The sequence below is a fragment of the Cuculus canorus genome, chromosome 2 (genome assembly GCF_017976375.1).
Source record: "Cuculus canorus isolate bCucCan1 chromosome 2, bCucCan1.pri, whole genome shotgun sequence".
NCBI lineage: Eukaryota > Metazoa > Chordata > Aves > Cuculiformes > Cuculidae > Cuculus > Cuculus canorus.
Window position 1 is genome coordinate 109396524 of NC_071402.1, and position 22548 is coordinate 109419071.

Sequence of the window (22548 nt, forward strand, 5' to 3'; positions counted from 1 at the left end):
TCGTATAATTATTAGAGAACTTGTGAGATAAAAACCTCACACTTTATATGATGAATTAGTGAATTGCTATGTTAGGCTAGTCTGTACAAAGTCAACTGAGCCCTTCTTTGTCAGATTTGTTCTCTTTCCTACCAATCTAATCAAACAGTTTAATTTACAGTGGGCACTGTCCTGTACATTTGGGAGATTCAAATGGACTGTGACAAACAACTAAAATCCAATTAAGACTAATTGCTAAAAAAAGGTACACTCTCCATGTATTAATATTCCATTTGCTCATGCAGAAATTATCTGCACTGTTGTCATGTAGGTACAGGACAAGGGAGGTAATGTGAGGAACAAAGGGAAAAGACAAACAATGATAAAGTGGTGGGTAAATTGTCTAGGTTGCTGACTTCTTGAGCATGACAAGTTCCACAGAGAGCACAAGCCACTCTATTGTGCTTGGGCAGCATTCACAATATATCCAGAGCTCACCATGGAAGCAAAGTCAGCATGAGTGAAGAATAAAGGACAGGCATTTAGAGCAACCACAGCGCTTCTTCTAAACTAAAGATGTCTTGGTTGCCCTCAAGGCACACAGTGAATTTCTGCCGTAGAAAGGTCAAGTTGACTAGTTGCCTTCAATCCAAGAAAATCTTTATGAAGAGTCCTTTTATGCAAATAGGCTACAAGGAGCAGAGAGAAACAGAAAAGGACAATCACTCTCTCTGCTTACACCCAGAAAGGTGTACCACATCTTTCTCCAGGAAGCTGATCTGCACACACCTCCTACAGCCAACAAACACTCAGGCACAGCTGTCGCCTCTGTGACAACACGGAATGCGTCAAGTTGCTTGCACATCAGTAAAATATACATGACATGCCTGCACACTGATGTAGAATATAGTCAGAGAGTTAGTGAAAGTGCGCGTGTTCAACTGCTTGTTACACATGTACGGTGGTCTGTTTCTGGAAAGCAGCAGAAGCAAAGAACACCTCCTCTGCAAAAACACTAAATTCACACAAAAAGAGGAGTGGATTGAACATACACTTCATGCCCTAGTAGATATTCCCAAAACCATGGAACCTGGAAGCACTGCTGTTGGCAGTACTTGTTATCATTGCCAGCACAAGACGGCTGCTGGCAGTACTTGTTATCACTGTCACCACCAACAAACTCATGTAGTAGTTGAGGTGGTACAATACCACACTGAAACCTCCTTCAAGTTTTTCAGCTCCACTTCAGTCACTGAAGTATTTTTCTCAAAGAGAAGCCTGTATTTCAGTTATAAAACTAATACCACAAGCTTCCATTTAAAACTTTAAGTTTTCACATGTACTTAATCACCGAAGGATTGCTCCCAATATTTCACATTAAGTGGAATTTAATTTCTTAGGAAAGTTTCAGGTGCTACAACTTCTCATGGAGAGCTGCAAATCCCTTTTTTCACAAAAGCAGATATGGATATGATATAGAACTCCAGGTAAGCACATTAGCTATATCAGCAACACAGCAAACAATATTCCACAAAAAAATATATTTTGCAGTAATTGTGTGGAAAAAAACAGAGCAGTCCACACTAGTTATCATTTACCAAGTCTCACATGTGCACAAAGGATTATTTCATTTCTCAGTAAAATAAGATTAGATGATGAAATATATTTACAAGTACAGACACCCCAGCTATAAAAAATATCAATTTTAAGACAGATTACATGTTGGGTAAGTGTATACAGTAAAGTCAAAATAAATGCACATTGGCCACTAGTTCTGTTCACGATCTCAAATTCATGTGGTTCCAAATAAGCAAAATACGGAATATTTTATTGTTGCAAATAAATTATCTATTAATATGGAAATTACATTTCTGATTCAAACAGACCACTTATTTCATAGAGAAAACAATGTATTTAAATGTGATTCATCCCTTCGGTAAACATCTTCTTTAATGCCAATGCATTACGTGTAAATCTATTCACAGTAATTTTGGAGAATTTCACGTACATTTTTATAAGACTTCACAATATCACTCTATCATAAGCATAAAATGAAAAGCTTTTATAATCACATAGCAATTCAAGTAATTATTCACAAGAGACAAAGCACTCAATACATAGACATACACTATGAGTCCAAATTGATATTTTTCAACAGAACGCATCCAGACTCACATTAAGCCAGTTTCTGATGGAAAACATGCAGATCAGCTCTCCTAAATTACCATCCTTTGATCACATTAATGTCCTTACCAGAAAGGGAAAGAAGGAAAGGACAGGAGAGGAATATTAGAGTCCTAATGCTACGAAGACTTACACAGCTACTATGTACTTAAACGCAAAGATGCCATTTTCTGATCCAGCCTAAGAATCCCTAAAAGTGAAGCATATGATCAGACTTTTGCAGACTACAGCTATTATGTAAAGTCTGATAGTTTATTTTTCAGATTTCCTGGTTTTGCCTATGTTCTGTTCTAAGAAAAGCACTGCGAATGGCATATAAAAAGCATTCTAATTCTGGAAATTAATTACTGAAGAATAAAGCCATAATATACAGAACTTATTTACCAAGAGAACAACAAATGGTGAGATACTGCAATGCAACAGAATGTCAAATGTACTTGAAACTGATTAATACTTCGCAAGTATCCCCAAAGTGACTAGGTAGGAATACAGCAGAACTGGGAACAATGTGGAATGTGCAAGCATTGCCTATTTCTGCAGCTTAGTCAAGATGTTTCATTGTGAGATTCTGTGCAATGTAGAAAGGATGCTTTCAAGAATAAGACCTCAATTTGATAGTCATTAAAAAAAACCCAACATAATAGGCAAAGTGCTGTACAAGAATGCCCTTGAAAACCTAACAACTTTATTGTTGCCCATAAACTGGAAATAATTCTTAAGAGAAAAAAGCCCCACACACTATAACAAAACTAGCTCCAACTGTGTGAGCCTCTGTTTTTAATATCTGGATCTTAAAGCTTAAGCAAAATAACAACAAAGACTCATATCTCTAAAACTAACCAAACCTCACTATTTCATACTTAGTATATTTTTTGCTACTGCAAACACTATGTTTTTACATATTGTGCTATTATGGGTTTACTCCTATTTAAAATATAAATGGCTTACTTAAGTATTTAATTGGTTAGCCAAGTTTCACGGTCAAATCCAAACACCAGAAATTATAAAGCTCTCTACCTAAGTTGCTTTCAAATTTCAAAGGAAAGCATTTTTTCAATTTTGATTATCAGTGTAACATTTCTATGTCATTTAAGTAACTACTAGATTAAGAAATGCTGAATAGACAGGTAAGCAAAGCAATCCAGGAACAGTTTATTCATCAATTAGTTTGTAAGCTAAGTGTTGTTTCCCTGCTATTACTTCACAATGTAATTTATCAAATTGAAAAAACTCCCTTTTGCAATAGGGACTGCTGGTGGTGTGATTAATAGTACCAGTATCTTTGGAAAACCCTGACAGTCTTTTAATAGAGCATACCTTTAAGAGCATATCTAATTGCACATCTGAAAAAATTGCTATTATTTAACATTTGTTAGCTTTAGGAATGCATTTCTTACTTAATTTTGCAAACATTTTATATGCTTTTTTTAAAAGACTTTAGCCATTAACCATTTTATTATTTACTACAAAATATTCCCAAAGATAACAACTGAATGTATATCCTCCTACGGTTCTGTGTCTGTCCACCCATAATCCTTCCAAAACTAGCTGTTCCAATTACACCACTTACTAAGAGTTGCTTCCCATCCACTCCTATCCCAAAAATTAACAGCTGGATAGGAAACACCCATAAGCATCTGGACAACTATTTTCCTACAAACGTTCTGATACCACATCAACTGCTACAATAACAGCTTCACAAACACTACCAGGTAGGAAGTTTTTTTCTATCCCTTTTCAACATAAGCTATGCTTTTTTTGTTTTCCAAGTTATATTATCGAGTACATTTTGATGCAGTTTACAATTCCAGAGGGAAAAAAAGGTATTAAGAGCAGTATTTTACCCAGGCGTATTCCTTCGACTTACCCAGAAGGAAAGTGAGCCATATCTTGCTATTAGCTTTTATGGTGAAGGCCTTTCTGTCATCCACAAACACTGTCAAGAGAAAACAAGTATTTTAAGCACTAATTAAGAACAGCCTCTGAAAAAGGAAATCTGTTAGATCTCCTCAGCATAAGTTTTCTCTAAAAATCTTGACTTTGAGACTGCTGAAAGAAATTTCACACAGCACATTGTGAAGTACATATAACAGCGTTTAACATCAGACAGACTACTGAGGCAACTAAGCAAAGTAGGGTTTTATTTCCTGAAATAACATTCACAAAATAACCTGTCAAAAGACGATTTGTTCACAGCCACGTTAAATGACAGACTTGCTCAAGCAGAAAATCAGACTTAAAAATAATAATAAGCGATCTTCCATCCTTTCAGCAAAGTGCTACCAAGAAATTAGGTGGTCATAACAACGCCATAAACAAAGCTAGTCAACACGGCTAGAGGGACTGTTTTAACAGGAATTAGTTAACACAAACAGCACATTGCTCCGTATCTCCCCCAAAGGATGCTGAAGCGGGAAAAAACCTTTTTCCCTCTCGTTGCTCCTGTGTTGGGCCAATAGCAGTGCAGGGTTCTTTTGCTGAGCAAGAAACCAGGGGGGTGTCTATCGCAGAGCAAGGAGCGGGGGCTTTCGCAGAGAAAAAGGGGGGAATTGCGCGGGGGGTGGTGTGCTTATCAGCTTTTTCTTTTTAACCTCCTCCCGTGAGGAGAACGGGCAGGGGGGGGATGGCATCCAGCCGCTGCCCCGCGCAGTGCCAGCCACAATCCGCCACCCTCCCGCGGGCAAACGCCCTGAGACCACGGGGGTGGTCGCTTCGTCCCACTCTCCAGCATTGCCTTCCCAAGGAAAGGCGTCCCGGCGCTCCCTTTCCTCAGCTCAGGAGGAGCTTCCCCCTGTGCGAGGGAAGCTTCGGCGCCGCTGCTTGTGCGGGGCAAGAGAACCGAGAGCCGAGAAACGTGGAAGGAAGCGCGACCGAGCCCCGTCCCACCTCCCCGGGCTGATGGGCTGCTCCCCCCGGGAGAGGGGGGAGTGGATGCTGGGGGGACAGGGGTGAGGACTGGATGCTGGGGGGGGCAGAGATCAGGATGCTGGGAAAGAGGAGAGGACTGGATGCGGGGGGGACAGAGATGTCTGGATGCCGGGGGGGGACAGGGGACGACCGGGTGCGGGGGAGAGAGAGGTCGGCATGCTGGGAAAGAGGAGAAGACCGGGTGCGGGGGAGAAAGAGGAAGTCTGGATGCTGGGGAAGAGGACTGGATACTGTGGAAGGGTGCAGCTCCCTCCTCCCTCACCTCGCAGCCGCTCCCCGTCGGCCGCCAACCCCTCCCTGCAGGGTCTCAGGGGGTCGCTCCTGCCCCCCCGGCGGCCGCCCCCCCTCCGCATGGCGCGGGCTCCCTGCCTGACGGGGCACGGCGGCTGCTGCGGCTGCGGCTGCTGCCCGGGCTTGAGCGGCGGCGACTCTTTGTTCCTGCCTCGCGCCGGGACGAACATCTCCGCATAGTCCCTGCCGGGGCCGGGACACCGCGCCGGAGCCGGGCGGGGCGGTGCTCAACGAGGCCGTTCCCCCACCCCCAGGGCAGGGCTAACGGGGGGCACGGGGGCGGAGGCGGAGCCGGCGGGATCGCTGGATCCACGGGGCAAAAGGGGCGGCCACGCACTCCTCCTGCGGGATGGGCCGGGCCGGGCTGCGCCTCCGTCCGCTCCGCCCGGCTGCCCACGTGGGGCGGGGGCGGTGCTCGGCGGTGGGTAACCGCCCCGCTCCCGCTCCGCCCCCCCTCGCGGAAGCACCGCCCCGGGGCCTGGCGGCCGCGCGGAGCGGATGTGCTACTTCTTCCCCCCCCCCACCCCCGTCCCCGCTGGTGGCGTGCTGAGGTCGTGCTGCTGTTGCTTTGCTTCTCTGCTGCTCCACTGCTCCACTGGCGGAGTTTGTGCTGCTCTCTTTCCTCTCCTTCCCCCCTCGCGGAGCTCCTGCTGCTTCTCTCCCTCCCCACCGCTCCACTCGCGGAGCTCCTGCTGCTTCTCTCCCTCCCCACCGCTCCACTCGCGGAGCTCCTGCTGCTTCTCTCCCTCCCCACCGCTCCACTCGCGGAGCTCCTGCTGCTCCTCTCCGTCCCCCCAGCTCCACTCGCGGAGCTCCTGCCGCTGCTCTCTTTCCGCCCCCCTCCCGTGCGGCGGGGCTGTCCGTGCTCCGGCTCTGACCTCCTCGTGTGCTGTTTCCTCTCCTTGTCTCTCTTCTATGGTGTTTGTCTCCGTTGCCTTTCCCTCGCCTGTTCTTGAGCCTTTTAGCTTTGCAGGCATTGTCTTTGTTGAACCAAGGCCACGACGGAAAGGCAGGAGATCTTTCTCTCACCCGCTGGATTCCCAAAATTTCATCTGCCAGAAGCTGTGCCAGGGACTTGGCCGCCACACCAGACAGCTCTTCCTCCTTGGAGTTTAATCATAGAATCACTGGATTTGAAGAGACCTTTGAGATCATCAGGTCCAACCAAACCTATCCGCTACTAAACCATATCCCTGAGCACTTCATCTGCCTGTCTCTTAAATACCTCCAGGGCAGCCTCTGCTAGTGCCCGGTAACTCTTTTCAGTGAAGAAAATTTTCCTAACATCCAACCTGAACCTCCACTGGCACAAATTGAGGCCGTTCCCTTTTGTCCTGTTACCTATCACTTGGGAGATGAGACCAACATCCACCTCACTACAACCTCCTTTAAATGTGGGTTTGCCTTATCGTGTACCAGCCATGTGGCAACACCCATGTGGCTTTCACCACGGGCTGGAGAGCTCAGCAGGCTGCTGGACACCCAGCAATCCCAGTGGGACAAGGCCACAAGGAACCCACTAAAACGTTTCTCTGTACTCAAGGGAACCTGAAGACCTGAAATCTCATTTCACAACTTCTAGAGAGGTCATCTCGGCACCTCACAGCAGCAATTACAGTGTCTCCACGCTAACAGCTGGAATTGCTGTTCTTTTAAGGGCCGTGAATATACAACACAGCTGCCAAATAGTCCCAGCTATAGCCAAACTATTCTCTTCCTGCATGTGCTTCTTGGCACCGTATGTAGTGGTGGTCAGCCAGTGGCTCATTCAATAGAGATGTATTAATTTCATCACCACTGTTTGATAATGTTAATTAAATATAGTAGAGTATAACCATTTCATCAACTGAAACCTCTCAAAACAGATCCATTTCACTTTTTTTTCTCTGTCCCCTCCTCATTTTTTCCCATGGGAAGTTCTTTCTTGACCACAGATATTCCTTGCCTCCTGACTGCTCTTAATTGCTTTCTTCAGGCTTTTCTTTGACCCTGCTCACTCTATTCATGTGTCTCTATATATTTCTGCTCCCAAGTTTTCTACACATTTGAGTTTTCTTGGTGTCATCTTCCCACTCAATTCTTTGCTTATTTTTTCCTGGCCTTTCTACCCCTTTCCTCTGACATAACAGGCGTATGACTTTTTGAAGTGTTTACGATTTCTGTTGTTATTTTAATCTCTTTTCCTAATTATTTTTATGACTCTTATCCTGTGAAATGCAAGGTTTGACCCTTTTGCAGCAAATACTGTACTAAGATAGTATTTTAAAACTATGTTTAATAAGGATAAAGTCAGCATATTGTTAGGACAGGAAGCCAGTTTTGGTCCAGATACGCTAACTGAGGTAATGAATGTGTGAGGAGCGGATAGCCTTTGCTGTCTTTGTGGGAGTAGGAAGCTTGTTACCACAGTAGAGGTATAAAGATAGAAGCAGGTACAGCTGGATAAAACAAACAAGTCTATGGGACTGACAGAGCGCCTGTGTGTTCACAACTTCTCCTGGTTCCATGTTCCTTGTTGACGAAAAATCATTTCACCCTCAGCTGTTTTGGAGACATAATTGCAAAAAAAGCATGTGTTACATGGATCTCAAAAAATGAATAAGGAAGAAAGAATATTTTTCATTTGACCTGCTTATATAGTTATCTAAAACAATCTCCTAAGCATGTAGGACCTTCTTCCAATGTGAATTACCTGTAGCAGTTTAATATTCCAAGAAACATTTATCTGTGCTTATTAGATACTAAATATAAATGAAAGCGTAAAAAGAACACCATTTGAATGTTTGAAGACTACACACTATTCTCCCACCTGCTTCCCAGGAGAAAAAGTTCCACAATCTGCTCTTTTTAATATTTGATTTTTAACATGCAGCCTTGTCATAAATTTAGTAACCAAAGGAGTCTATTATTGGTGGCTGAGTGATTGAAATGTACGGGCTCCAGGTAGTTAAGGAGTTCTGCATGTAACTGGTATAGAACAAGAGTAAAATGATATGTTCTGCTGATTTTTAGCTCCTGAATCCTATTTTCAATTTTTGCCAAAATTAATAGGGTCATGGAACACTAAGAAACTTTAAGGGCTGAGATTACTAAGTTTCAAATGATTGCTGTGGGATGGCTTGACCACTGAGATTACCTGCACCTGCTCCAGCCTGCAGCAAATCAATTACCTTTAGGCTCTTTTGTTTCATTAGAACTCCTCAGGCAATTTATTTCAAAAGGTACCACCCAAAGAACCTGATTACCAAGGTACTTACTACTAAACTAAAAAACTAGAGGTTTTAGAAGTTATTGTAAGAATGCAAAGACGGAACATCACATTCTTAAACATAAAGGTGCCCATATTCACCAACTATGAATTGCTAAAGAAAACTGTCAGCACTACTTCAAAAGAGCTGCAGTAGAGCAGTACATCTCTAAAAATAAAATGGCACTTGCTTCAATCTGTAAGAGACGTAAGTAGTAAGAAACAAACCTTGGGTTTATATCATCACAGGAGTTGCGCATTTTTCCGGAAGTGCTCTTTTTGTTTCCAATGTTGTTTCATACAGAGTAGCTCATTACTAATCCTGCACATCACAGCAAAGGCAGTGATTCCAGTTATCTAGCACATACCTGGCTGTTTATAACAGAAAGAATGATATATACAAGGCCATAGGACAGGTATCATCTTAATGAGCTCATCCTAACTTCTTTTATCCAGGAGCAGCAAAATCTGTAAGATGTTGCTCTAATGTTTTCTGCTGCCCCAGGGCAAAGCAAATCCTGGACCACAACATGTGTGTTTCTGCTAGGTCTCTCCCATCTCTGACCACACATTTTCCATGATCACTGGCGTCTCTTCTTATTTTGAAATCATTCTGCCAGATACCAGCAATTTCCAGATGCTGAGATGTGTGGTGTTTGTGATGCACTGTCCATGGACATAACTCACAGTTCACAGGTATCAGGCCCTGCAAGTAAAACATGTTTCTTTGGCAGTTCCTATATATTCTCTAGCAGTTTTTATTCCTCAGGACACTGGGCATGCACCCTTCGTTACCAAATAGTCCAAAGCCTGCTCTCTTTTCCTCCACTCATTCTCATCTTCCTACTGTTTCTTGCCCTCAGTTCTCTCACTCTTCCTGTTGCCTGAAGTGAGACCTCTGCAGTTTTCCACCAATACCAATCCCTTCTCTCCTCCAAGGTGATCTGAATAAGAGCCTGCATAGGGAATTTCCTTTTTATATCTATAATAATGTTTCTTGTATTGCTCTGCTTTGTTCCAGTGGCACTGCTTTAGAGTATATTCTGCAGATTTTGTGGCAATGCTGCCATTGCCACCTACGACCAGGCTCTGCTTCTGCGGAGTTTCTGTTGATCTCCCACACTTTCACACATTCGGCAGCAGACTTAATAATAGCAGGACTGCCTTGTAGCAAGTGAAGGAACTTCAGGCTTCCTTTCCTTGGTTTGCTTAATCCAAGGTTAGCATGCAATGAAGATATAATCTGGAAAGCATATATCTTTAGCAATCAATTGTGTGACCACTGCCTGTTTAGCCATACTCTATGTAGAATAAAAACTAGCCATTTTGAGTGCTGACAGATGTAGATCTCAAAGCCTCAGGTAACTAGCCAGGTGGTTAGAACATTTTGAACTCTGTACCATAAGACCATATCTGACTTAACTCATTACTAATACTCTTTGAGCTTCAGTCACAGAACAGAAAAATTCTTACCTAAGGAAAGAACTTCATGAAAACAGGAATAGCTAAGACCACCTCTTGTGAAGATCAAGCTGAATAGAAGTGCAGAATTCTAAGGAGGTTCTTACAACAGAAGTAAAGAATCAGGATTGCCCTCAGAGTTTGTACGTGAAAGAATCTGCCAGGAAGAAACAGCTTAATGTAGCGGCAAATAAGTTAGTGTGTACCTTGTCCTATTTAACAGCTTTGTGGGGCCATTTATCTTTCTGCACGATAAAAATATCCACCTCCTTGAGCTAACTCGTTTAAACATACATTGCCTGTATCCTGAAGAGGGAAAATATGCTCCTCGTGAGTTACTAATACAGTAATCTGATCTCTGCCTTGCACATTGCTGTTTACATTCATCTTCTTTCACTTTGAAAATCATAGTTGCATTTTAACTATCTCTCTATATGTGTAACTATATGGAACTGGAGCAATTACAGTTGCATTTTTCCTATATAGCTAAACTATATAGAACTGGAACATCTGTGTCTGTATTGCTAACTTCTCATACAAGCAAAATCTTGTTTCTACTAGTAACAAACAAGAACAATTTACCCAGCTTGCCTACCCTGATAACAAAAAAAACCCCACACTTTTAGAGCTAGAGGTCCTAAAGAGCCTTCTTTCTTTGACACAGAAATTACCTCGTTTCTATAAAGATGATTGTAAGTCTCAAACTTCCTGCTGTCAGAATAACACTGAAGAACATTAGTGACTCAGAAAACCCCATTACTCTCCACTAGACTTTTCCTGATTTCTTGGCTTTCAGTTCCCAGTAACATTTTCACACTACCTTAAATGCTTCTATGCAGCACTGAAAAAAATTAGTTAAAGGAACAAGAAATACTATGAATATTGGGGGAGTTGGGGGACTACGCTAGGAATCTCATAGGTCTAACGTATTTCCAGTTACCCTTCCTTCCTTCCTTTGCTGCAGACTGAACGATCAAAGCAGCACAACCATCCACTTGCCCTATTGAGCAGTTGATTTGGGAGATTTGCCAGTGCCCCGTATAACATGGAGTGTGATTATCTCCTCCCAGCTGAGGCTTGGAATGTTTCTGTAGTTCTTCACCATTCCGAGGACTTTAAACTCCTCTGCATGATATAATCTCCTTACAGCTTTCAAAATTAAGATCTCTTGCTGTACGCTCTACATTCTCACTGTGTGGCATTTGGCCACGGTGAGTAGTCATGCTAATTTGGCATAGATGCCATGATTCACAGCCACAGCAACTGCATCTCATTATGCTTCCTTTTGGAGGAGGAAATTATAGAGCAAGTTATCTCAGGACCACAGAGCTCATTATTACAAGCGGAAGTGATGGATCCAGGTTACCCTAACCTGATTTATTAGTCACCATGGTTTTGCTCCACTTTTTGCAGTCAGAGTTTATCCGGTATCTCTAAGAAGCTGCTGCCAAAAAATGCATCACATAAGATGGAGGAAACAGCTTGCAGCGACAAGCAGGAGCTAAGTGACAACAACAGAACAGGATCATGTGAATATGGGCTGAGCTTTTACTATATCTCATGGCAGATGCCCTCTATGCCAGATTGAGAATGTGGGCACCATTTATGGTGGAAATATGGGAAGGCCAGCAATGGACTCAGAAGAGAAACATGAGAAAAGCAACGCTCTGAAGTCCTTACAGAATAACTTTTCAATTAACAACTGGCAGAGCTGCCAGATGTGAGAAACTGTAGGGGTCTTGAAATACATTACCATATCAGAGTCAGTAAACCTGCATTGCTGGACATTTACTGGCAAATCTACTTTGGCAAGAGAGTGAGAGAAACTTGTGGACCGCTGGGAAATACTTACAGACAGCTGTATCAGAAACAGTGGCAGGGTCTAAGTTTGACTGTTTAGATGTTAGCATATTTATTTCTGTTTCACCCTTTGTTTTACCCTGATATTCATTTCAGTGGGGATTTCGGCATATCCTTTACTGCCCTGGTTAGCAAAGGTAGAGAAGAGGCAGATTAATTTCCCACAGACAGTGACAGAAAGTACCTTTGGCCAAATAAGCAAAACAGCAGACCGGAACGGGGGTAACTTGATCCTACACCTTAAACACCCCTTAAAGGGTAAACAAACCCACAACTTAGAAATGTTATTTGCTTCCTGTATATGACTAAGAAAAGGTGAATATTTTGTCACAAACTGATAACTAACCCGGTGACTTCAAGTGGCACTGGGCATCTTTTCTTGGTAAATCTTGTCTTTTTGCCAGAGACCTTATCAAAGGGAGAAAAAATTATACCGAGGCTACAAGCTCTTTAATTTATGCTCACATAGAACTAAAAACATTATACAAATTTTACACAAAAAAAATCTGGAAATCCCATATGGAGTTCTAGTTAGTGACTAACACGAAGAGTTTATGCCCTCCTCACCTCTTATCTCCTTCTTCCCCTTTTTAACTTTTTGACAATCTGTTGCAGATCACGATCCTGACTATTTGTGTGCTTTCATCATATATTCTGAAACCTTACTAATAACAGCACCCAAGTCAAACTTTAAAGACTGTGTTGCAACAACATTAAGATATGCCACAATGTCAAACAACTTGATAGAATTTGTCCCTTCCTTTCAGTTTTCTGTGTGGAAATATAGGTCATTTACAGGCTTTACACAAACTATCAGTCTCTCCGCCTTACTTTTTCACATCACCACTGTGGTCTTTCGAACTACTATGAAACAAATGGTGCTCCCTTTCAACCGAAATAATGCATTTGCCTGTGTCCCATCAAATGTGCTGACAAATAGGTACAACTATGGCCGTTTGCAGCTCATCTTTGGGGTCACAGTGCCCTCTGCTGTCTAAGCCACCCTCTTTATTTCTGCATTCATTTTGGTTAAAAAAAAAAAATAGACCATATCTTTATATATTCCCCATATACAGCATTCCCCATCCCCACCCCCGAATTAACGTATTTATTTCCATCTCAAGATACACTTTCATCTAGACTAGTAGGCAAAGTATTGGTTGGTTGATTGGAGGGAAAACAAGCTAGCCAGGTCATAGTCTTTTCTTGCTGATTATAAGTCTGCTTTGACAGAGTTGCTGTTAATTAAAATTAAACCACTGATCTGTGCAGAGATTGGATCACACCTGAGTTATACATGTTGAGTAATTCCACATAAGGAAGAGCTCTGATATACATGTATAGAAGGAACAACTGGAGGTGTGTTTCAAGTACAAATTGTAGATAAATATACCTGCCACAGGATTTGTATCGCTCCTGGTGATCCTTCCCACTCTTGCAGATACAAATCATCTGTTACATATGGAGATTTCTTTACCAACTCCTCTCTCCTGCTCATGTTTGCCTTCACCAACTCTCTTCATGAGTAATTTGGGGTACTATCAGTTGTTTTACTCTCCTTTGAGTATCTTCTGGAGCACCACAGACTGTCCTGCAAGTAAGCCTGGAACTATCCCTGTCGTTCCACCAACCCATCTCTCACACATAACCACAGACCCGTTGTGACACTTGATCTCTCACCTCAAAGCCCCATTTAACTTCACACAGGACATGGGCTGCTGTGCCCACCCTACATCTACTATTAGAAAATTCTACATTCTTTTGGTTTTAGTGATGAGAACTCAAATCAAAAGAAGCATCTATAGCCAACAGAAATCCCTTGCTTGGCCCACTGCTTAAGATGCACGCAGCAGGTAGCACTGAAGAGTTATGTAAGAGAGGGAACACTTCTTATTAAAGTATGCTCTTTGTTTCACATTCTGGATTTTTTTTAACTTGATGGAACTACTCATTTTGCTCGGAGAGCAGCAACTGACTTATTGTTTCCCAAGGCAGGTACAACTACTCTAGCTCCCCGAGGTGCTACAGCTTGTTTCCTAGTTGGAGATCTTGTAGCATGATTTCCCGTAGCATGACACGTAGGAGTGCAGATTTTCCTTTTGGAGAGATTATATTGATGATGCATATCAATGCATATATTGATGATGGGGTGAAGCCTGAACACTTATTTTCTCATGCGAGTCTGATAACAAAATAAGGAGAGTTCACTAAGCAATGCACTTTCAAGTATACACATATACATATATAAGTTTGTGTTTGCATGCATGTATGTATAAAGTATCTATAAAATACTAATAATCAAACAGCACTGCTGGGCATGGAAGGCATATTTCAAATGTACATGCCTTTATCAACACATATTTTCAGTTCAACTGCCACATCATAAAGTCACAGATAATTTCACTGATACTGAGTAGAGCTGAGGCTCCAGAACGCACCCCAGGGCTGATCTGCAAGGAAATTGTGATCTACTTGTAATCCAGTGTTTCTCTGAAGAAATATTTCACAGGAAGGATGCTTTTAAAATTGCCACTTAATGGAAAGAGAAAAAGATGTCAAACAGCAGAAAAGTATGCTGGATGTGGTGAATTCTTAGTGCTGGTTTTGGTGTGCAAGAACACGCTTTGTTAGGATCATTCAGGGGAGCAGAGAAATACGGAACGACTACTAGATAAAGGAGATAAACTTTTAAAAGATGTTTTCTGTCTAGAAAGGTTTGCTTTTTCCTCACCTGTTGATGCAATGCCTAGAAAAAATTCTACCAACCTTTCAAAGTGAAAGAACTTCATTGCTCACTAACAACGCACAAACTATCCGTACCAGGTCTAAAGCAACTTCACGTTTACATGCTCTGTGTATATGCAGAAGTGCATTTTGCAAGCAGCATGGAACCTCCACATTTCAGCTGTCATTATAAGCCTTATTGCTGGCACTGTTAGAAAAGCTGCAGAGGAAAAAATGCAAAATAAATTATACTGTCCTACTCTAGTGTAAACTGATAAAAAAACACTTTTACTTTATAATGAAATCAGTCAGCAGCGTTGCGCAGCCATAGGAAAACAAAATGTTACACTGGAGTATGTGAAAAGGAGTTTCATATCTTGCTTGTGAAGTAATCTAATGACTCCAGCTAGTACTGGTGAGATCTCAGTTAAAGGAATGTGTCTGCACCTCAGGAAAGATGTGGACCCATTGAAGTGAAGGGATTTTTCCCTAATCTCCTTTATCCCTTGCTGTCATTCTTATTTTATAATATATCAGCCATGGTAGTTGCAAAGTAGACTTTCCCCCACCAAACACATAAGTACAGACAGCAGAAAAAAGCCTTTAAGTCTATGCAAGGAGTGTGTGAAAAACATTCTGGAGAAGAGTAATCAGAAGCAATGTAATATCAGTTTTCAAATAAGCAAAAGATTGCTACAAGAAGAGACAGAAGCACTGGATAAGGAGTGAAGGGCTGAAATTACAGTCTGGGTCAGGTTAGACCTTAGGGCCAATTTCTAAGGGAAGAATAGTTAAGCATCGAACTCTTTAGAGAGCCTATGGAATCTCCATTGTCGTAGGCTCTTAAAAGCAAATACAATAAACATCTTTCAGAGGTAGTTTAATTAGAAACTGGCCTTGGCTTGAGCCAAGGACGTGATCTCTGAAGATCCCCTCCTGCCCTACTTTTTATTATATACCTGCTAATCCCTCAATGAGCCTTTATGAAAAAATTTCATCCCAAGTATCCCCTGACCCAGTTGTGAGCTAGAGACCACCCAGCTCCTAACATACCAAGGAAAATTCTACTTTTATCCTGAGCTGCCGTTCCATGGTCATTTGTCATGAAAGCTGTGTGTAACTCAGAGATTATCAGTCTTCTACAATGAAATATATGGCAGTACTTTGAAATTTGGCCAACACACACACACAAAACACAAATCAAAACCCAAAAACAAACAAGAGAAGAAAAAGAACTCTGGAAGCAGAAGAGCAGGACCAGACATGTAACATTTGCTTGGGCTTTTATTTTGAGATGGGCAAGCTGGAGAAGAAAGAGGAAATACTGAGTTTGTTATCAAAAGCTACCTCAGATCTTAAAGAGACACCAAAGTTTCACTAATGGGTCTGCCGTGATGTACTTTGTAAGTACAGTGGATGATCTGAAATGAGTTGGTTACAATGAAGGAAGGGAGTTGTGACAATATGTAATTAGTAGAATTGAGGATAATCTGTGTATGGGGAACAAGACTAGAGAGGAGCAGGCAATAACTGAGGAAGAAAATGAAAAGTCAGAACAAAGAAGGAAAGAGGGAGGAAAAGTTGTATTGGAAAAAACACTTCAATGTGCAAATGCAACAGAGGCCTAACTCTAAAAAAGATTCTCCTATTTTCAGCGTTTCAGTTGTTTTTAAAGGAATGCTGTCAGTAGAAATGAAGTACCTAAATGCTAGAGAGACCCTTGGTCGTAGGACCTGGATCCCCTGACCTGCTGCTTATAGTTGGTCAGAGGGCCTGAAGTCTCCCATTTCTGAAGCACTGTATAAAAGCTCCATCAGTCATAATTATTTTTTTTCTTGTGTAATTCAAGAGATTGAGAAGACACCCTTGTATATACATTCTTTACCTCAGGATACAATAAGCATTGCATTCTCATGAAATTATATCCGTTCTATTACCCACATTCAAGAATGGGTCCATCTGCCTCTCATGTGATAGATTTTTGCTGCCTTCCTCTCTTGAACTGACTCTAGGCATTTCTTCCTCCTCAGGGCTTCCACAAATTAGTCTCAAAGGTCTTGTGGAGACTATGCTTCTCATCCTTCTTCATCATTGTCCCTATTGTCTGAAAAAGGAGAATTGCACCCCTTGTACTTGAAGAAAAGGAAAGCTAATGAAGGTGAAGAAATTCACACCAACAGACACCTTATATGAAGAGACTGCAACTGCATCTTCAAGTTTTTCTTACATTTCTCTTGTTGTAAGTTTTACCTCAATGAATACTGTCAGGTTTCTGTCCTCTGTCTACTTCACTCTTCAAAGAAGCCTTATCCTTGTCTTACAGTCTCTGTAATTTTATTGGAATTAATATCTTCTTTCCTGGGATTTAGCCCTCCTGTTTCTGAAAATGTCTCCAAAGATGGCTTGGAAGAAAAAAGAGGAATTCAAACTCCATGGTCAGTCAAGAATGTATCTTTACTTCTCAGAGATGACAGGGCTATGGCAGGCATTTGCTCTTGACTTCAGCATTTCCAGTAGAAAGATTTATTCCCATTTCACTAGGGAGTCAAGCGGAGACATTCTGATCCTCCAGCAGAGTCTGTATTTATCCCTTTCAGGCCATGAATCCATTTCTCTTTGGGAGAAATTGTCCACTTGAATGTAGAATCCAAAATCATGAAGATTGGATATGAAAATAAATTTTTAAGCTCACGATTTTCACTCAGTTACCTACAAAAATAAGTTTCTGGATATGTCATTATGAGTTTGTTTAATTATTCCAGATTCAGTTGCCAATTTCAACTTAATTCAACAGCTGCACTTTGTGATAGTAAGATGTTTGTATTCAGATGGATTCTGTATTAATAACAATTCAGATCTATGGAAACAATGCAAGGAAAAGAGGATAAAATGTTGATACCACTGCAAGAGAACTAATCACAAGGTCTCTTTATAGCTTACTGACAGCATGCTTTCGGAGACCCAAAGTGAAGGTCTGCAAATGTATGAAAATTATTGCCACAAAAGAAAATGCATGCAAACATCTAATCTACATAGTTTTGCTCTTAGTAAGGTGTTTGGTGTAATAGTCTTACCCGGTTTGGCAACAACGAGTTCTGAACAAATATCCAGTTATTCAACTCTGGTGTAGAAAGAAAGCCTTAAGTGGGTGCAGACATCTGCTTTAAGTCTTGCAAGGCTTCCTGAGCATTATAAACTGGCTTTTGTTTAAGTGAAAATCAGACTGTGTATTTTCTGCCTGGTGTGGTGTTCAGTACACGTTGCAAAAGTATTTGAAGATAACTTCTTTGTTAAGATGTGGATTGGTATACCAGTTTTATCTACTGGGAAGAAATTAAGAGTAATGCATATGGATACTAGCTGATTCTTTTTCTCAGCTTTTATTATAGACAACACTAATATTTAATGAAAATAGGAGTAGTAAAAATTATGCCATCCATAATCCAAAAAGATAGCACAGTTTGCAACTGCCTGGATGCCATCCAACCGCTAAGTAGAAAACAAATAAAAAAAAATACCGAGATAAAAAAACAAACCAGAGAAAAGGCTAATCAGAAACACAAATAGGTAGCTTATGCAGGCCAGCATCCTTTCAGTAACCATGTGGATTTTATACCTGAGGACTTGGTAGAAAATCTGAGAAGATGGACTCACAGCAGACTGTAGGTTACATATTGTGCTGGGGGAGAAAAAATGGGTATTGCTACCCGAAAAACTGTTGAAGCAGGAGCACAAAATTTTGCAACAGTGATAGAGTATGTTCCTGGGGGAAGAACCAAAACAGCAGTATTGGTGCAGGGGCTTGGCATCAGAGGGTGGAAGCCAGCAGGAATAAGGGAGTTTGGAGAACACCAGTAGCAGCATCTGGGACAGATGGAAAATTTTGGATAGACCAAGTAATTTTTTTTTTTTTTTTTTTTGCCTTCCTCCTGATTTTTGCCTTTCTTTTCCCTTTTCTTTTTGCTGTGCCGCCGGCAGGGGGCAGAGGGTGCCCGTGAAAGGCAGCGCAGCGGTGCCCGCAGAGGGGAAGGATTCTTACCGCCGTGCCCGGGTACCCGAGGGGAAGGGGCAGGTGCTGTCCCCAGGACCGTTAGGCTTTTATCACAAACAAAGATGAGAGTTGTTTCCCGAGTGTCTACGTAGCTTCAGATTAAGCTGGGCATTAGGACACAAATTAGGAGGAAAAAAGATAAATTCGCGGATGCCCATCAAGAAATGATGGTAAGTGCCCTCAGTCTAGTGCAGCACACTCCATCCTCCTCTGAAATGGTCTTCTCTGCAAGTTACTCCCCGTGAAAATGTTCTCCGATGGTGACATCTGCCCTGGCAGCATTTCCCTGAGCTCTGAAGTTTCATGGAAAGGTTGTGCTGTGAGGGCAAATCTGTGCAAAGAATTGTATGCACACACGCAGACCTTACAGCAATCTTCCAGTACTTACAGGAAAGCTGGGGAAAGGGCTCTTTATCGGGGATTGCAGTAGTAGGATGAGGGAGAATGGTTTTAAGCTGAAAAAGGGGAGATTTAGATTAGATATTAGATTTTTTTTTAACCGTGAGGGTGGTGAGGTACTGGAACAAATTGCCCAGAGAAGTCGTGGCTGCCCCATCCCTGGAGGTGTTCAAAGCCAGGCTGGATGAAGCTTTGAGCAACCTCGTCCAGTGGAAGGTGTCCCTGCCCAGGTCAGGGGAGGGTTAGAACTGGGTAATGTTTAATGTCCCTTCCAGCCCAAAGCATTCTATGATTCTGTGGGCATCAGCGTGGATGTGAGTTGGGCTTGGTACAGCGCAAAGCTTCCAACCACTTCCAACCTGCAGCATGGCAGAGAAACGGGCTTGTGGTGTGGAGCGGCCTCAAGCAAAGTGTGCAAAAGGAAACCACATCTCTACCTGTAAAAGGAGGCTGGTGGGAAAAGGCAGGGCTGCAGCAGCTCAGCCACATAAAGCATCTCCATTTCCCAGCAGTCAGCACTCGGCAGTGCAAGCTAGTGGTAGGGAAGGAGCAATGGCCCTCAAAGCACTGATCTTGCCAGTGCAAAAAAGGGTCTAAACCTATCACAGCATCCCAAGCTAGAGAACGGGGTGTGAAATTATATACAGTCCCAGCCTTTACAGTACTCAGGGTGCATTTTTTTTTTCTCTGGAAACTTCTTTTGGCATCTAACAATTAAAAAAGGATCATAGAATGGCAGTATATAATAACGTGAGGATTAGATGTTCAAGTGAAGGAGTGTGACACAGGACCCCACATGGCCACAAATTCAGTCAATCACTGCATTTCTTGAAAAGAAAGATCTGGTTCCCTGAAACTGAAATGAGTTTCTAATTCAGACCAAATGCTTTTCACCTGGAAATAAAAAAAGGAAACTATATCACACTATATAACAAAAAAGTTATTTTGATAGGTGATAAAGTGTTTTAATGCTTCATTCATGCCGGGTCGTGCACTTGGGGCACAACAACCCTATGCAGTGCTACAGACTAGGAGAAGTCTGGCTAGAAAGTTGCCTAGAGGGGGTGTTGGTTGACAGCTGACTGAACATGAGCCAGCAATGTGCCCAGGCGGCCAAGAAGGCCAATGGCATCTTGGCTTGTATCAGAAACGGTGTGACCAGCAGGTCCAGGGAGGTTATTCTCCCTTTGTGCTCAGCACTGGTGAGACCGCACCTTGAGTACTGTGTTCAGTTCTGGGCCCCTCACCACAAGAAGGGTGTTGAGGCTCTGGAGCGTGTCCAGAGAAGAGCAACGAAGCTGGTGAGGGGGCTGGAGAACAAGTCTTATGAGGAGCGACTGAGAGAGCTGGGGTTGTTTAGCCTGGAGGAGGCTGAGGGGAGACCTTATTACTCTCTATAACTACCTGAAAGGAGGTTGTGGAGAGGAGGGAGGTCTCTTCTCCCAAGTGACAGGGGACAGGACAAGGAGGAATGGCCTGAAGCTGCCCCAGGGGAGGTTCAGGCTTGACATCAGGAAAAAAATTTTCACGGAAAGGGTCACTGAGCACTGGCACAGGCTGCCCAGGGAGGTGGTTGAGTCACCTTCCCTAGAGATGTTTAAAGGATGGGTGGATGAGTTGCTGAGGGGCATGGTTTAGGGAGTGTTAGGAACGGTTGGACTGGATGATCCAGTAGGTCCTTTCCAACCTAGTAATTCTATGATTCTATGATTTCGAAACTGATGTAAATAAATAAGTTAAGGAAGAGTCATAACTAATCTGAAGACATAGTCAAATATTTTCAGTGAATACAACACTGCACATTTACTGAAAATTTGTGGTTCTTCTTGCGTTTCTTTTAAATCAGCCCTTTATGCTGCTCCAAACTTGATTTTTGCATTTTCAATTCATTCCAAATTAAATTTTCCCCTATTTTTTCAATTCATAAGCCAATGAAAAAACATCTACAAGCCCATTATTTCAGATTCCCAAGTAGAGCTGTATAAAGTGTCAATGAAGAAAAGTCATTTTGCCATCACTGTTTATTTTTGTTATGTAAGTGAAATCAGTTTTACTAGAAATAAATGTGCTTGCTGGCATAGCAACATCAGCAAAAGTTTTTCTACTATTTCCAGTCTCAAATACGTTTAAAGAAAAAATCATAACCTAACAGAAATCATAAAGACATTTTAGATATTTTTATCCTGAATTTGGGAGTAAATATTATCTCTTGCCTCTCCTTTTTTTTTTTTTTTTTTTTTTTTTTAAATGGAAGCCAAGGCTCTCATGATATTGTTTCTGATGGCCATGCTGTTAAGAAAAACAGTGGAACATCACAATAGAATTACAAAATAAAAATCATGAGGTCTCTTGGGGAAGTGGGCAGGGAAAGGGTGCCCTAATGTTGAAATGCAATATTTTAGTCTTAAAATTAGATTATGGGGATTGCAGTAATCCCATATTCAACTTTAAAATTAGTCTCCCACCTTAGAGCTCGAAGATGGGTGGGGCAAAGTAAAACAACTAGTTTATAACATCTTGTAGATACAAATAAGGAAATCCAATAAAAATAGCTAAAACCACATTTGTGTTTCATGAACAAGCTCCCTGCTACAGTCCTTTCTGTCACAGAGATACATAGCACTTACTGAAGCAGTTTTGTGCCTGAACTTCATCATGTTTAAGAAGCATGGCTTTCTTTACAAGAAAAAGTGCAGGCTTACATAACATTTTTTTGCAAAGGCTTGCATTTTTATAAAAAAAAAAAACCTTGATTTCCTCAGAAGCTTAAAACACTTCTTGCAAGTGTTAGTTTTCAAAGAAACTTCACATGGCAAAATCTATTTTAAGGCATTCCTTAACTCAACATCAGTGAAGTTGGAGAGAAACAAAAATGAAGTCATTGTTCGTTTTAAGATTATTTATGTCATATTCAACTGATGGGGGAAATTTTGCAGAACTCTGTTTCTCTTCTCAATTTTTTTCCAGCATCTTGGTGCACTTATTAATTCTTATGGCTTTCATTACTTAAATGAAGATGATATACAGTTTTCCGTTTCCTTTTCTGGGGTCCTTTTAGTCTTCTCCGAGTAATTTCTCCATCTGGATGCATACTCAGCCCTTGCCATGAATCACAGATAAAGCAGAAATCTATTATTGTCGTCCCATTTGTTGTCTTTGTGTGTTTGAATAACTGGTTTAGCCCCAGCCATGCAAGTTATTTTATGTGGACATACTCCAGAGCCAAAGCAGTGAATAGGGAACTAGCAGTGCTAACACAAAAATTAGGATCCATTTTTCCTGTGCTTAGGCATGCATACAGTGGTGATTTTTAATGTTTTCATCAATAAGGACCCTGGTATAGCTGAAACTTGGATGTAAGATCTGTTTTTTCTCTGTGTTACATGATAATGGAAACCCTCTTCTCAAGACAGAGTTGTATTTC

General features: G+C 41.8%; 1 protein-coding gene across 1 annotated transcript in view; it reads right to left on the reverse strand.

The window, feature by feature from the left end:
* DPY19L1 (dpy-19 like C-mannosyltransferase 1) overlaps window positions 1–5720 on the reverse strand; it is a 47832-nt gene extending 42112 nt beyond the window's left edge. Inside the window, exons 1-2 of the mRNA XM_054059471.1 lie at window positions 5354–5720; window positions 4031–4099 (exon numbers count right to left, since the gene is read on the reverse strand). Coding sequence (XP_053915446.1) covers window positions 4031–4099; window positions 5354–5552 — 268 coding nt within the window. The 5' untranslated portion in view covers window positions 5553–5720. The remainder of the gene's footprint in view (window positions 1–4030; window positions 4100–5353) is intronic.
* Between the last annotated feature and the right edge of the window lie 16828 nt (window positions 5721–22548).